The sequence below is a fragment of the Thunnus albacares genome, chromosome 10 (genome assembly GCF_914725855.1).
Source record: "Thunnus albacares chromosome 10, fThuAlb1.1, whole genome shotgun sequence".
Lineage (NCBI taxonomy): Eukaryota > Metazoa > Chordata > Actinopteri > Scombriformes > Scombridae > Thunnus > Thunnus albacares.
This window is the reverse complement of record NC_058115.1, coordinates 30,581,610-30,597,124: the sequence shown is the minus strand read 5'-3', so window position 1 is coordinate 30,597,124 and position 15,515 is coordinate 30,581,610. Positions and strand designations below refer to the sequence as shown.

Below are 15,515 nucleotides of genomic sequence, written 5' to 3'. Positions count from 1 at the left end.
TGTATTTCATGGTTGAGATGTAACTGCAAAGTTTTACTTTCTATTTCATAAGACATGCTATCTGTGCACCTGTAATTAAATATGCCAACCAATCAGACCTGAGTTGAAGATCCTCCCACTTCAAATAAATTTAAACTCCCAGGGTGCATAGTTACACACATTCAGTTACAGCTTTATTGAGCTGCCAAAGCATCAAAACAACTACAACACAACACAGGTCAACAGATACATCTTTGTGTTAAAACTTGCAGATACATTTTAAGATAAAATAAAAACAGTTTTGTAATGTGCTTGCTTACATTGAGGAATGATATTTCGAAGATACGCCGTATGGATATCTTTATCTCCCATATAGATGTCTTTCATGTAGTTATATAGTGGATGTGCACTGTATTTCTGTATTTATGTGAGGCTCTGTACAGACTGTGGCAACAAATTTCCTTAAAAGACAATAAAGAATCTATCTATGAACTGGTTTTCTATCCATATATGGGCCACCATGCCTCCTTCCACTTCAATCACTCTGTTCTCCTTTTCCTCAGGAACACTGGTACTGATCGCTCTCCTCCTTTTCCTGACTCTTTCCCACAGACAGCAGCAGTTAAAATGGTAAGTAGCTTTCACAGAGAAATCAATTGTATTGAGTTGTACTTTCAATTGACTTTTGTTTCAGATATCATTGTAATTCAGAGGCTTCAGTGTTGTGTCTTTTATTTGGAGTGTAATTTGGACACTACAGTTTTTTAAAAAATTAACATTTTGGGAAATACACTTATTTGTCATGTTCCCAGAGTCAGATGAGAAGATTGATATAAATTTAATCTCTGTGCATCAGTTTTAGAGTTGTTGGAAGTTGTATTTCTTTACTTTTGATGGGGCTAGGATAGCTGCTCCCTACTCCTTCCAGTCCTCATGCTAAGCTACGCCAGCATGTAACGGGACCGCTCTGGGGCTGATCAAACATATATGAAACTGATAACATTCTTCTTGTCTGACTGTGGGGAAGATGGCAAATAGGTGTATTTCTCAAAATGCTGAAGTGTTCCTTAAGTCCTATAGACTCCTAGATCTACGTTCCTGTCAAATTAGAAGAACTTAGTGTTTGATTGGGTTTCTTGTTCAAGTTGTGGCTTCCTGTTCTTCTTCTTCTTCTTGCTTTTGCAAACTGGTTTTCTACAATGGCTGGAATGTGACAGAGGCAAGGCCCTACACACTCACAAGGAAGCTGCATCAATGAAATGTCACTGTCAAAAAACAAAAAAGGATTTCTGTGGGCTACCCCATGTGGCCTGATGGAGGCCGCATAGGCCACACACTTTTTTTTTAAATCACAATTTTGATACAAATAGTTGTTAATCAATCATATCCAATACCCCCAATAAAATCTCAAACCAAAAACATGGCTGATATCATAGTTAATCTGATTTTGATATTGTATCAGATGTCTCAGCATCATCACTTTTTTCCAGTCCCCGGCAAGAATAGATAAACACTTCCATTGCTACATTTTTATCCAGAACGATAACAAGCAGCACAACCTGAACGAAAAATAATCAATATACATCATTTTAGAGACACTAATATCACTTGTCCTACCTAGCCTTTGTTGCTAAACCTGCTGAGGCAATTTAGCCAAGTTCTAAATTGTTGTAATACTTGTTGTATAGCTATATCGAGATGAGATTATATAAATTATACTTGGCTTCATGCTGTGCCATGTAGGATTATTAAGTAGGTGTATAATTTAACATCTGCCTATGCTTATACTATCTGCTTTCAGTAAGCAAACCTCTAAAATATAGACATTTATTAATTTATTTAGTTTATTTCCTGGAGTGAATTAAGGAAAGATGAGTCAGCCAGAGGTAGAGAGAGAGAGGTAGATAGAGAGAGAGAGAGCCCTACTACTGTGACTGCAACTACACTCACTGTGGTTTGTCTTGTCCAGATACAATTCCGCAGCTTTACTATAACTATAACTTAGACTATAACTATATTTACTGCAGTTTGTCTTGGATTTTGGTTACATTTGTAGTTAATGCAATTTTTACACCCTATTTTCTCTAGAACAGAGCAAGATTGGACCAGAAACATTTTGTCACAAATAAAACAGACATCCAAAAGTTCAATTTCAGTCATAACTCAGTTTTGACCAAAATTGTAGTTAGTCGGTTAGCTTTTGTAGGACAGTATGGAGTTATAAAGGAAGAATTTGGGATTTAATCTAGACACACAATTAAGAGAAAATTTATCTGTCCCCATGACTTTTTCTTATGAGTGCTGGACTAGATTTCCATTGCAGTGAGAATAAAAGTGTTTAGGTTAAAACGTTTGTGTACAAGCTGTTATCTTACGTTAATCATAAAGCTTCCCTTACACTTCTTTTTCTGCCACGACAAGTCAAAATGTCTGCTGTGAACAAGGTCTATATCATAAGCATTCATATGCTAAGGCCACATGTTAATATAGCCTCACTCAGCATTCACATTGTTCCTTTTCCCCAGGTAATGTATTGTCCATATTGTGGAAACGAATTGACTGAACCTATTGGACGTTCTTGTGGCTCCTGTGACAAAGACATTCGATTTTTGGCACCTGCTCTAGATGGTAAGCTCTTGCCTAGAAGTCAAGTATTTCATTAGTGCTTGAGCTTAAATGTCTTATTTGTGCATGATGTGGTACAGTGTTAATGAATGTTGTACACTTACTATTGTCAGTCATGCCAATTTAACATATATTGTAGAACTACTGATTTAAAAAAATGCCAACAAGTAAAATCAGGGGAAATGCTCTAGAAGAGTTGGCCAATTGTGTGCTCCCTCACCTGCTGAGGGATTTGCTTATTGTTGATATTAACTGCTAGAGTGCTTGGTTCAGTGAGTTACCTTCTCCTAACTTTTTGAATCGCATCTGCTAGAAATGTTGGTGTTTGATCAAAATCAGAATTTTGTCTTGTTTTTTTTACATGGCATGGCAGCCTCTTATATTTCTGAATTTATAACCCAATACTCTGTACCAAGATTACTAAGATATTCTGACCAGCCTGGTTGTGAGGGAATCATCAGGTCATTTCCTCCCTTTTGCCTTTTTTTTTAGAGTCACATCAACACAGACCTCTTGATGCTGCCTGAGTGTTAAAGTTGGAATCTTAAATAACAGTCCAAGATTTTCTTTTTGTTTTTCCTGCCTGGAGTTGTGTACACATTGAAATAGTTACACTTTTATGCAGTTGATCAACATAATTTTTTTCCTTTATAACTACTGATATATTTTGTTTGTCCTCTGTGGATTTCTACATTCCTAATGACCTTGCTCTCTTTTCCCTTCAGGCGCAGAACAATTATCAGATGAAATGACAGAGGCAGCCGCCTTCCATAAATATCACTCGGAGGACCAAACATCTGAGGTGATCCTTGATTCCTTGGAAAAAAGCACAACATTCTTGTTGTCATTGTTGTCTGTAATGTGTTGTGTTATTTATGTTGTCTGTAATATGTTGTGTTAAGAATTGGCCACCTGATCCAAACAAAAAGGGGGTAGCATATCCCCGCCCACACGTAAACACTGTAAACAGTGTTTACAGTGAATCTGTGCGCTGGTGTCAAGATATGAAAATGTCACAGAGACATTAGAGACAGCTGTAAATTACAAAAGAGTTGCACAGATCAGAAAGCAGTTGCATCACAGAGGTAAGTCACAACAAAACTCTAAGTAACAATTAAATAGTTACACACATGCCCCGAGGGTAGGTTTAAATCATAAAATGTCACAGAACTCACTAATGGTAAAGCAAGCGCCACACAGCATTTTTTCATTAATTGCTGCCATTTTACAACACAGTAATCCAGTAGAAACCTAATTTATTGATATGATATTTCATTATCGATCCAGCTTACTAAAATGTGCTGCAATGCCAAATGGCTCATGTCAGCTTACACTTTGCTTCTGCAACCCAGTGCAGTTCATTGGATCATGCAGCCGAAATGATCAGCTGATGTCTCAGCTGGCGAGTGTCTGTAGCAGCAGCCGGTCACTCTGACAACATCGATGCGACTTTCCAAATAGGCATTATTTGGATAAACTGACCACAATTTGGGAATCTACATGGTTACTTTCTGAAAAATATTTAAACTTAATGAAGTGACATATTGACAGTCGTACAGCGAAAAGTACAGCAGCTTTCAACCTGGCTCATCTCTGCCATTGCTGCTCTGGCTACTTCTTCTTCCTCTCATGTTGGACTGAGGACAGACTGGATGCTACAGTGACTCACTATCGCCCCTCAGATACAAAGTGGTATTACGAGACAGTATGGGCCAGAGCTAGCTGGTTAGCATGCTAACTTCAATAGATATCTCTGCAACACAATACATAGACGTCTTTGACATAACGTCAAAACTGTTATTTCTTAAATTTTGATTTCTGGCCAAATCTTACACATTGTACCTTTTTAAAAGAGGTATGTGAAATGTAAAGTCCAGGTTTATAACAGTACAGTTCAGTTATTTAGTAGGGCAACAGCTCCTGTGTCTGCTGGTGGAGGTTTAAATGGATCTGGTTTGTATATTGTTGTTGCACAGCAGATTACAGCCACCTGTAGATCCGTGGAATAGTGCAAAACGATTTGTAGGACTATGTATCACGTCACCCGTGTGCACCACCCCAAAAAAACTAAAAACCAATCTCTAGCTCTACTAGAGGTCAAAAGCGCCACAAGGAACCATCAGGAATGCAGCACAAAACAACTGAACAATTGCCCAAAGGTAGTGAATATGTAAATTAGGTGCTGAGTGCAATCATGCTTGAAAACTACAGACTTAATGTCGTCTTCTTCATGTTTGGATGTTTGAACTCAGGTACAGTAACTCTCTCTGCTAGAGTCTAGTAATGTCAAATCTGATCTAATTTGTATCTAAATGTATTTATTTCTTGATCTTCAAATCCAAGGATGTCAAGGACCTAGAACCTGGTGACTTGATAGAAATCTTCCGTGGTGTCTTTCAGCACTGGGCTGTGTACATTGGTGGTGGCCACGTTGTTCACATGGTTACCCCCGGTGAGTCATTGCTTTACACTGCAGTGCCAGTACTGCTACTCCCAAACACTGATCAGTCCCAGTAAAGACCATCATATAGCAGCCAATATGCATTGTTCTGCAGACCCGAGTGCAGGCTTTGATTATTTATTTGGTTAAACTAACCAACATTTAATTCAACTTTCATGAACTTAAATGATAAACTCAACAGTATACATACAAAACTCATCATAAAATATGTTACAGTCTTCAGTGCATTTACCTTGTATAACTTGTGTGCCTCTTTGTCATGCTCTCATACTTAGGCAGAGGCAGTTCAGGGGCTTCAGCAGCTGCGTTGGGTCTTGTGGGGGGCCAAATCAGGAAAGACAAACTCAGAGATGTGGTCAAAACAGACAAGTGGAAAAAAAATAACATACAACACACAACATATGAGTTGAAACCCAGGCCAAAGATGGACATTGTGAAAGAAGCTCTTTCGATGGTGGGTAAGGATATGGAGTACAATATCGCTCGTTGGAACTGTGAGCACTTCGCCACCATGTGCCGTTATGGCAAAGCCCTGTCTCTTCAGGTATGTAGGTGGATCCACAATTTGGAATTTGCCTCTGGATGAGTTATATGAATGATTTAAAATGTCTGAAAGAAGCCAGTAAACTGAGTCAGAAAAGACTTGAGAAACAACAGCATTAGTCTGTTGTTCATAAGCTTAAAACAACCTACATTTACATTTTCCTGACAAATGACCTCTTGTTTGTGGTCATGGAAATAATATTTTCTGTCAGTGGTTAAGGTGGAAGTAGCAGGATGTTTTACCACCGTAAAACCCCAGAAGTTACAGTCACATTACAAGTGATGAATACAGCAAAATATTTCTATTGTCTTTAAAGTCATAAAAACATATTCTTCATACAAGAACAATTGCTAGTGTGGTATTATATTATGATTTACATTTAAATTACTATCTGCCAGTCAATACAGTATTTCATGTATTCATAATCAGGGGGGATTTCAATATCAGTATACTCCATTTCTTGCAAATAAACTCATATTTTGTGTTTCTGTGTGTTATCTTCTCAGGTGCGGCAGGCTACAGTTGACATGGGATGTAAAATTTTTGCTTCATCATCGCATTCCTCCAAAAAGTAATCCTCTGTCAGTACTTAATGGATACATGAATGAATTTGAAACATTTGTGTTTTAAAAAACTTCTCAGTTGTATTTGTTCAGTCAAAGTGGATGTTGTCATAATCCTGTTCTATGCCCTTTCCTCCTGCTGCATTCCCATGTCCCCAGGTCCCTTAGTTACCATTCTCCACCAGTCCACTAGATACCCTCTGACTTTTCTCTCTGTATGTGAAGACTGGGCTGAGTGGGATTAGTCAGATAGGAGCCAATCAGCTTCTTTCCCTTTCTCCTGCTTCATCACTTCCCTCCCTTCACTCCACCAATCTCCCCACCTGCACTGCATCTCCTCGTTAGTTCAGTTAGTATTTTACTCCTGTGTTTCAGTTCTGTGTTGTTGGATCATTTGTTCTGTTTGATTTTGCCTGCTTGCACTTGTATATCCTGCTCCTGAGTCTGGAATAAAGATATATTCTCAAGTTCCTGTTGGCTTCTGTGTCCTGCATTTGGGTCCAGCTGCTCCCATCATACACTGCAAAAAGATTTACAGCAAGGTGTTTAATTTTTTTAAATAATTCAAATGGTCACAGCACCTCCCAGTGGCCACCCAGAGGAAAAATTTGCTGCTCACAAAGAAAACTTTGTCTTATCAGATATAAATTATCATCTTATTTGGAGTTTACTGAATTCAAATGAGGTTAGGAGTTTGTGTCTGAAAAGCTTATTATTTCAGACAAATAAAGATCAGTGCAGTGAGAGAAAAAAATAAATTTTAAAATCTTAAATGAGGAGACAAGAGGAAGACTATGGGTGCATCCCAAGTCTCTTAAATTGCATCCATATTTCCCTAACTGGCGTCTTTTCCTTGCATCTTAGTCTCTCCTGCTGAGGATGCAGGAGAGACACAAGGAAACATGCGAGGAGAGAGGAGACGAGGAGATATGTTTTTAGAGACATGAGACCTCTGATGACGGCGGCAGCTGATCAGTCACCTTTAACAGTTGTGGAGTTTGTGTCTGAACACATGTGTACTGTGATAATACTCAGTTATCACTGCCAGAGCAGTTATTTTCTCTCTGTAGCCTCTTATCTGTTTAACAAACACATGCACATGAATAAGAACCTGCATTCTGTATTCATACTATGTTCTGTGTCCTGCTCAGAGGCCTGCTTTTAAAACAGAGCTTCTAACAAACAGAGAGATCGTTAATGACACTAAACACATAATGATGATTTTGGCTGCATTTCAATTGTTCAAAGTTGATTTTATCCCTGAGGTAAAGCTCACAGTGTGGATGATTTTACACTCTGATTCCATCAATGCAACTCAGAATAACATGAGACAACTGTGTGATGATAACTGGAAATAAAAATGAAAGATTATCTTTTATTAGAAAAATAATCCACATACTGTTAATTGGCTCCCATGATTATGAATCCAACATTTGGGTCAGACAGACCTCATCAGTCATCAACTACTTTTCCAGTCTTTGCTTCAGTAACACAAACAGTCTGGCATTACTTAAGTTTTTTTATGTTACATGTTCAGAATGGTTTCTTCATCATCCAACCAAATAGCAAAAAATACTCACTCCATAGTTGAGTCATATATAATAATTCCTACATGTATTTTAAGTCTTAGCCAATTTTTACTATGTGGAAATTATTGCTAGTGTTTCTACATCTTCTTATTCTGTTGTATGATTACTGGCTCGTTTACATTTCACTTAGTTGAATATGACTTTTTTCTAAAACAGAAGTTTTCTGAAAGTATTTGGTGTCACCGTTTCATCTCATATCATATGAAGTACTTCATTCATGGTTGTGTCGATGTCGCTCATGATTAACAATTCTGCCTCTTTCACATGAATGTGCTCAGAGATGACTGAGCAGGTTGATAGCCAGCTTGGTAGTACTGGTTATGTGGACGGCCAACACTAGGCTCAGTGAAGCCCGTTAACCAAAAAATGAAGAGAACACACATGGATGGGGGACTGCCAGAGTATTAGTCAGTATACAGGATAAGGCAGAGTTTGCACAGAATGAAGATACAACATAGCATCAGAGCTGCAACCAAATATTGCCAAATTACAGTCTGGTTGAATGTTAATTTCATATTGTTTGGAAAAACCAATTAAATATGTCACACCAGGAATGAGTTACTTAGTACTGAACACAGCCAGAATAAGTGTTAGTAGTGATCCTCCAGTAGTATCACATCTATTACACATGGGAGAAACTGATTCAAATGTCTTACTAAGTTTAGTTTTGGAGTAATGCAGTCTGTGTCTGACTTTAAACTGAAGTAATCTATATCTAGAATTGATAGAGCAGCTCTGTATACTGCACAGGCCTTCCTCCCACACTTCCTCTGACACTGGAAGTACTTCATTCATGGTTCTGATGATGTCGCTTTCACATGAACACGCTCGTAGCTGGACAGGAAAACCAAGAGTTGTCTGAGCAGGTTGATAACCAGCTTCGTAGTAGGGGAAGAAGAGAAGACTTTAAGGGTTCATTTTAGAATCTGGTGGAGAACAACACTGGGGCAACCACGGACACACAGCAACTGGTATGTTGACAAATAATTTAATACAAACTGCAATGAATGCAATGCGGTTTTAAAACTGTTGGACTACTAAACATTAAAATGATAAAATATACTACTTGAACCAATAAGTATTTAAATAAAAGTACACCACTAAATTATAAAATATTAAACTGTAGAATACAAAAACTATAAAATGTTGAAATTAAAAATATTAAAACTAATAAACGTTGACCCCAATAGTGTTTTTGCTGCACAATGACGCAGGGAGACGCAGGGTCTTCTTCGTCAGGGGGTTCATTCAGTAGTCTGCTCGCTTTGTCTTTTTCTTTTTTAATTAACTCTCACACCACCAGCTGCCTGCTTGTGCCCAAGAATAGCCTACTTCATTCTCTTTTACTCACGCAATGAGCACAGTACACACATGCACTGTGATAATACTAATCAAGGCTCACAGTTATCACTGCTAGAGCAGCTGTTTTCTCTCTTATACTGTGTACTGTGTCCTGCTCAGAGGCACATCAACCATTTCTACTGGCAGAGTGTGCTTATATTATTTATTAATTATTTGAGTCTCTATGTATTGATATTCTGTTTGTGAAATTGTTATTTAAAAACCCAGAATATGATAAGGGTGTCTTTTGAACACTGGAAATTATGTATTTGGCTAAATGTTACAGGGAAGATATTTCTGCTCCTCGGAGCAGAAATAAGAGCATAGACTGTAAAAAAAAATATGTTACGTAGTCTCCGTGACATCATCCATTGGTTTCTGAACTGCCATTTTGAAGCCTTCAGTTTAGCATTTTGACGATCACCATCTTTGATTTGACTGTCGCCATTTTTGATTTTTGGAGCCAAAAGTGACCATATTTGGACAAGAGGATGGAGCTTACTATAGCGCTAGCTGCTAGCTTGGTTAGCACAGTGCATTCATAATCTATGGTTAACAGTGACAGTGATAATGCTAAGGCTAATGCTAATTTCCACTAGCGAAAAACAGGCCTAAAACCATTAAAACAAAACATACTCACTGAAAAAACTGAACATCCGACTCCTTACACGGTCTTTTATCACAATCAAATGCTGAACAAGACTTTTTCTGGTGACAAAAATGTTATAATTAACTTTCATGAACTGAAATACACTGTGAAATAGCAACACCTACGCTTATACTCTGTGAATCTGGAGTTACGCCACAGTTATGTTACATTACCAACGTTGTCGCTGTGGTGGCGACTTGTCAATCACAAAGTAGCCACATCCTAAAGCATACCTTGCTTTATCGTCTATTTTACTCTAAATGGGGCTATAATTTAGAAAATAAATATCATGATGTATTGAAGAAGACTAGCGAATGAGACCATTAGGAAAGTGTTTACTGAGGTAATGAAGTGAGAAGTAGGGTCATTTTCTCATAGACTTCTATACAATTGGACTTCTTTTTGCAGCCAGTGGAGTTGCCCCCTGCTGGCCATGAGAAAGATGTAGGTTTAAGGCACTTCCACATTGGCTTCACTTTTCAGACTGGAAGCTACCATGGATGTATTATAAGAGCTGGATGCTGGACCCCCATATGGACGGGTGACAAATTAAAGGAAAAACCAGTACAGGTCTGAATGCTTGACCCCTACAGTGAGGGGATCTGGTGGTGTCATGTTGTGGGGGGCATTTTGCTGGCATGGTTTGGGTCCACTTGGGTCACTGCAAATCAATACAAAGTTGTTCTGAGTCATCACCTTTATCCTGTGATGAAACATTTCTATCCCGATGAGAGTGGTCTCTTCCAGGATGACAATGCCCCAATTCACAGGGTACGAGGGGTCACTGACTGGTTTGATGAGTATGAAAATGATGTGAATCATATGCTATAGCATTCACAGTCACCAGATCTCAACCCAATTGAACACCTACCACTTCCACCTCCCCTTGGCTCCAGCCACCAGGGCCACCATGGCTTCCTCCAACTTCACTCTCTGTTCTCCTTGTCCTCAGGAACACTGGTACTGATCACTCTCCTCCTTTTCCTGCCTGTTTCCCACACACAGCAGCTGTCAAAATGGTAAGTAGCTTTCACAGAGAAATCAATTGTATTAAGTTAAACTTTCAATTGACTTTTGTTTTGGATATTGTCTGTAATTTGTTGGCGTCAGTTTTGTGTCTTTTATTTTGAGTGTAATTTTGGACACTGCAGTTTATTTTAACATTTTGGAAAATACATTTATTTGCCATGTTTCCCAGAGACAAGAAGACTGATACCAACTTAATTTCTGTGTGTCAGTTCTGAAGTTGTTGGAACTGTATTTCTTCATGTTTGATGGAGCTAGGATAGCTCATACATCTACATTCCTGTCAAACTGTGATCTGTCCCTGCGCCCACATGTCCATTAATTTATGCCTTTTTCAGTTTCCTTTTTATAACAACGTTTTGGTGATCATACTGATTGAGTATTTCTGTTGGCTACCCTATGTGGCCTAATGGAGGAGAGAATTACACTTTTTTTATTTTCTTTTTTTCAAATCACAATTCTGTTTTTAGCCACACTTAGAATTCACATTGTTCCTTTTCCCCAGGTAATGTATTGCCCACATTGTGGAAACAAATTGGCCGGACTTATTGGACGTTCATGTGGCTCCTGTGGTGGGGACATTCAGCTTTTGGCACCTGCTCTAGTAGATGGTAAGCTCCTCCATAAAGTGGTGCTTGAGTTGAAATGTCTTATTTGTCCACAATGTGGTACAGTGTTAATGAATGATGTGGACTATTGTCAGTCATGCCAGTTTTAACATATATTGTAGAACTACTGTTTCAAAAAAATGCCAACAAGTAAAAATTGGGTGAAATGCTCTTGAAGAGTTGGCCAATTGTGTGCTCCCTCACGTGCTGACGGGTTTGCCTATTGTTGACATCAACTGCTAGAGTGCTTGGTGCTTTTCCTAACTTTTTGAATTGCAAACCATCTGCTAGAAATCTTGGTGTTGATATCAAAACCAGAATTTTGTCCAGGACATCAAGAAACTGGTTCAGTCTTGCTTTTTACAACCCACAAATATTGCCAAAATCAGCTCAGCACTGCCTAAGAACATCGTAGAACAAATCATCCATGTTTTTATTTCTTCCCACCTGGATTACTCCATATTTTCTTATTTAAGTGTGTCTGTAATTGTTCAACTTCAGCTGGTTCCGAATGCGCCAGGCTTTTGACAAACACTAAATGAAGAGAACATATTACCCCCCATTCTGGCCAATTTACTTTACATTGGCTCCCTGTACACTTTAGAATTCAGTTGAAGATGCTCCTGATCACATTCACAGGTCTCCATGGCATGGCAGCCTCTTATATTTCTGAATTTATAACCCAATACTCTGTACCAAGATTACTCAGATATTCTGACTAGCCTGGTTGTGAGGGAATCATCATGTCATTTCCTCCCTTTTGCCTTTTCACATCAACATAGACCTCTTGATGCTGCCTGAGTGTTAAAGTGGGAATCTTAAATGCCAGTCCAAGATTTTCTCACTGTTTTTCTATGTCACAACTGATACATTTTTAGGTTTTTTTTTAAATCCATGTCTTTGTGGATTCCTGCATTCCTAATGACCTTGTTCTCTTTTCCCTTCAGGCGCAGAACAATTATCAGATGAAATGACAGAGGCAGCCCTCTTCCATAAATATCGCTCAGAGGACCAAACATTTGAGGTGATTCTTGATTTTCTTGGAAAAAGCACAACATTCTTGTTGTAATTGTTGTCTGTAATATGTTGTGTTGTCTGTAACGTGTTGTGTTAAGAATTGTCCACCTGATCCAAACAAATAAAGGGCAGTATAGAGAAGATGTTTTTATGAATATGGTTTGTATATTGCTGTGTAGTTCGGTGGAATAGTGTGAAACGATTGGTAGGACTATGTACTCGTGTGCATGACGCCAAAAAAACAAAAAACTGATCTATAGCTTTACAAGAGGTCAAAAGCTCCACAGGGAACCTTTAAGAACAACTGACCAAATGAAGCTTTATATGTAAATGAGATGCTCAGTGCAAACATGCTTGAAAACTACATATTAAATGTCTTCTTGCTGATCTAATTTGTACTTCCTGATCTTCAAATGCAAGGGTGCCAAGGACCTAGAACCTGGAGACTTGATAGAAATCTTCCGTGGTATCTATCAGCACTGGGCTGTGTACAGTGGTGATTTGTACATTGTTCACTTTGTTGCCGGTGAGTCATTTCTTTACACTGCAGTGCCAGTACTGCTACTCCCAAACACTGACCAGTCCCAGTAAAGACCATCATATAGCAGCCAAGATGCATTGTTCTGCAGACCTGAGTGCAGGCTTTGATTATTTACTTGGTTAAACTAACCAACATTTTATTTAACTTCCATAAACTTAAATGATAAACTCAACAGTATACATACAAAACTCATCATAAAACATGTTACAACCTTCAGCACATTTACCTTGTATAACTTGTGTGCCTCTTTTTCTATGCCCTCATACTTAGGAATAAACAGTCCAGGAGCTTTACCAGTTGTGTTGGGAGGTTTTGTGGATGGCGAAGTCAGGAAAGACAAACTCCAGGATGTGATCAACAAAGACAAGTGGAAAAAAAATAACACATCACATACAACATACGACAAGAAGTTGAAATCCAGGTCAAAGGCGGAAATTGTGAAAGATGCCCTTTCGATGGTGGGTAAGGTTGTGAAGTACAGTGTCTCTGATTCAAACTGTGAGCACTTCGCCACCATGTGCCGTTATGGCAAAGCCCTGTCTCTTCAGGTATGTAGGTGTATCCATAATTTGGAATTTGTCTTTAAAATGCCTTACCATAAAGAGATCAGAAAATTAAGTGAAATAAAATTTCCATTTAACATATGCATATACTATTTTATTTAATTTTTGTGTATAATTTTATTTGATAGGGAAGATGCAGTTTAACATAGTTCCAATACAGAGCATGAAACCGATGTGCTGCACAGAGAGTTTATAGCTATTGCTAAATTTCAACACTTGTCCATAGTTGGGCTTTCCATATACAGTGTAATGTGTCATAACAAAATGAAATTTTAAAAGGATAATTTTATTTCTTTAATAACTGAGTGTATTGTTTTTGATTGTGATGTGTCTTAGTCATGCCATGAAATCTCAACAAATGCTAAAAATAGTTTTTCACATTTTTGAATGAATCTGAAGACTGAAGCACTGTCACCTTATTGCTGCTTGCAGCTCTAATTCTACATTAATTTATTTGAGTTTTCAACAGTTGTGGAGGAGGGAGTTCTGGATGAGAAAAGTGTAGTATGTTCTGGTCTGAAAGAAGCCAGAATACAGTCTGAGGCAGTCAGAAGAGACTTGAGAAACAACAGCATTAGTCTTCTGTTCATAGGCTTAAAACAACCTACATCTACATTTTCCTGAAAAGCGAATTCTTGTGGTCATGGAAATAATATTTTCTGTCAGTGGTTAAGGTGGAAGTAGCAGGATGTTTTATCACCGGAAAACCTAAGAAGTTACAGTCACATTACAAGTGATGAATACTGCAAAATATTTCTATTGTTTTTAAAATCGTAAAAAATGTATTTTTCATACAAGTGTAGGATTATATTATGATTTAAATTAAAATAACTATCTGCCAGTCAATACAGTATTTCATGTATACGTATGTGAGGGGGGATTCCAATATCAGTGTATTACATTTCTTGCAACTAAACTCATGTTTTGTGTGTCTGCGTGTTATCTTCACAGGTGCGGCAGGCTACAGCTGCAACTGTAGTGGGATCTGCTGCTTTAGGTTCCTTTAGCGCAATGTCTTTCTCCTCCTGAACTTATTCCTCTGTCAGTACTTAATGGAACACATGAATGAATTTGAAACACTTGTGTTTTAAAAGACTTCTTGGTTGTAGTTTTTCAGTCAGAGTGCATGTTGTCATAATCTAGTTCTATGCTCCTTCCTCCTGCTGCATTCCCACATCCCCAGTGTCCTTCAGGTCACATTTACACTGCATGTCTTGATGCCAGTTCTGATTTTCTGCCTATACCCGATTTTTCTGACTGCCTGTTTACATCTACAAGTTAATGATATCCGATACCTGTGTTTACACTTGCTTAACACTTGAAACATGCGTAATCAAGGGTTTGGTTACTGAAACGGAAGTAAACTATTTCTTTTTTCTTTTTTCAGTTAAAAAGTTATTTGTTTGAGAATTTAAATGTACTACTAGCTGCTACACTGAGTGCATAGGTAGAAGGTCCTGAAGAAGGTCTATCTGCCCAAATTTCAAGAATGCAGCAGATTTCATTACACAATCCAGGTCGGATTTCAACTCACTCTCCAGTTAGCTGCTAGCTACTGATGATTTTACTTGGATTAAATGGTGGTCGGATCACATTCGCAAAACAAATGAACCGCCCCAGAATTCGTTTGGGACCAGATAAAGACTCTCCAGGTCTCCATGGTGAGAGGTCATGTGGTTCAGGTCCTGTCTGTCACCCGGAAGTCACCCTCCTGATCACATTCTTCATATGTTATTAGTTTATCTGCAATTTTTTCATCCTGTTTTTCCATGCTGTAATTTTGCTTTATTGATCTATTCATATTGCGATTAATGACTTAATAACATTGACCTGTACTTCATATTAGGTGGGGTGGATCAGGTGAACCCAAATGCAGACACAGGTGAGGAGACAGGGATATGGTAGGAACAAGGTATTTATTTTAAGGCGAGGAAAAGGAAATTCAGGCTCTGGGGAAGCTTGGACTGGTAGCTGGGAACCAGGAACTGAGGCAAGCTGGGGCAAGGGGA

General features: G+C 38.4%; 1 protein-coding gene across 1 annotated transcript; it reads left to right on the top strand.

The window, feature by feature from the left end:
- Positions 1–307: 307 nt before the first annotated feature.
- Positions 308–15,084, top strand: LOC122991042. The gene is made up of 6 exons (XM_044364635.1): positions 308–609; positions 2,505–2,607; positions 12,339–12,409; positions 12,823–12,928; positions 13,214–13,491; positions 14,458–15,084. Exons 1-6 carry the CDS (start codon positions 382–384, stop codon positions 14,533–14,535), a joined length of 864 nt encoding a protein of 287 aa, XP_044220570.1. The 5' UTR covers positions 308–381; the 3' UTR covers positions 14,536–15,084.
- Positions 15,085–15,515: the final 431 nt, after the last annotated feature.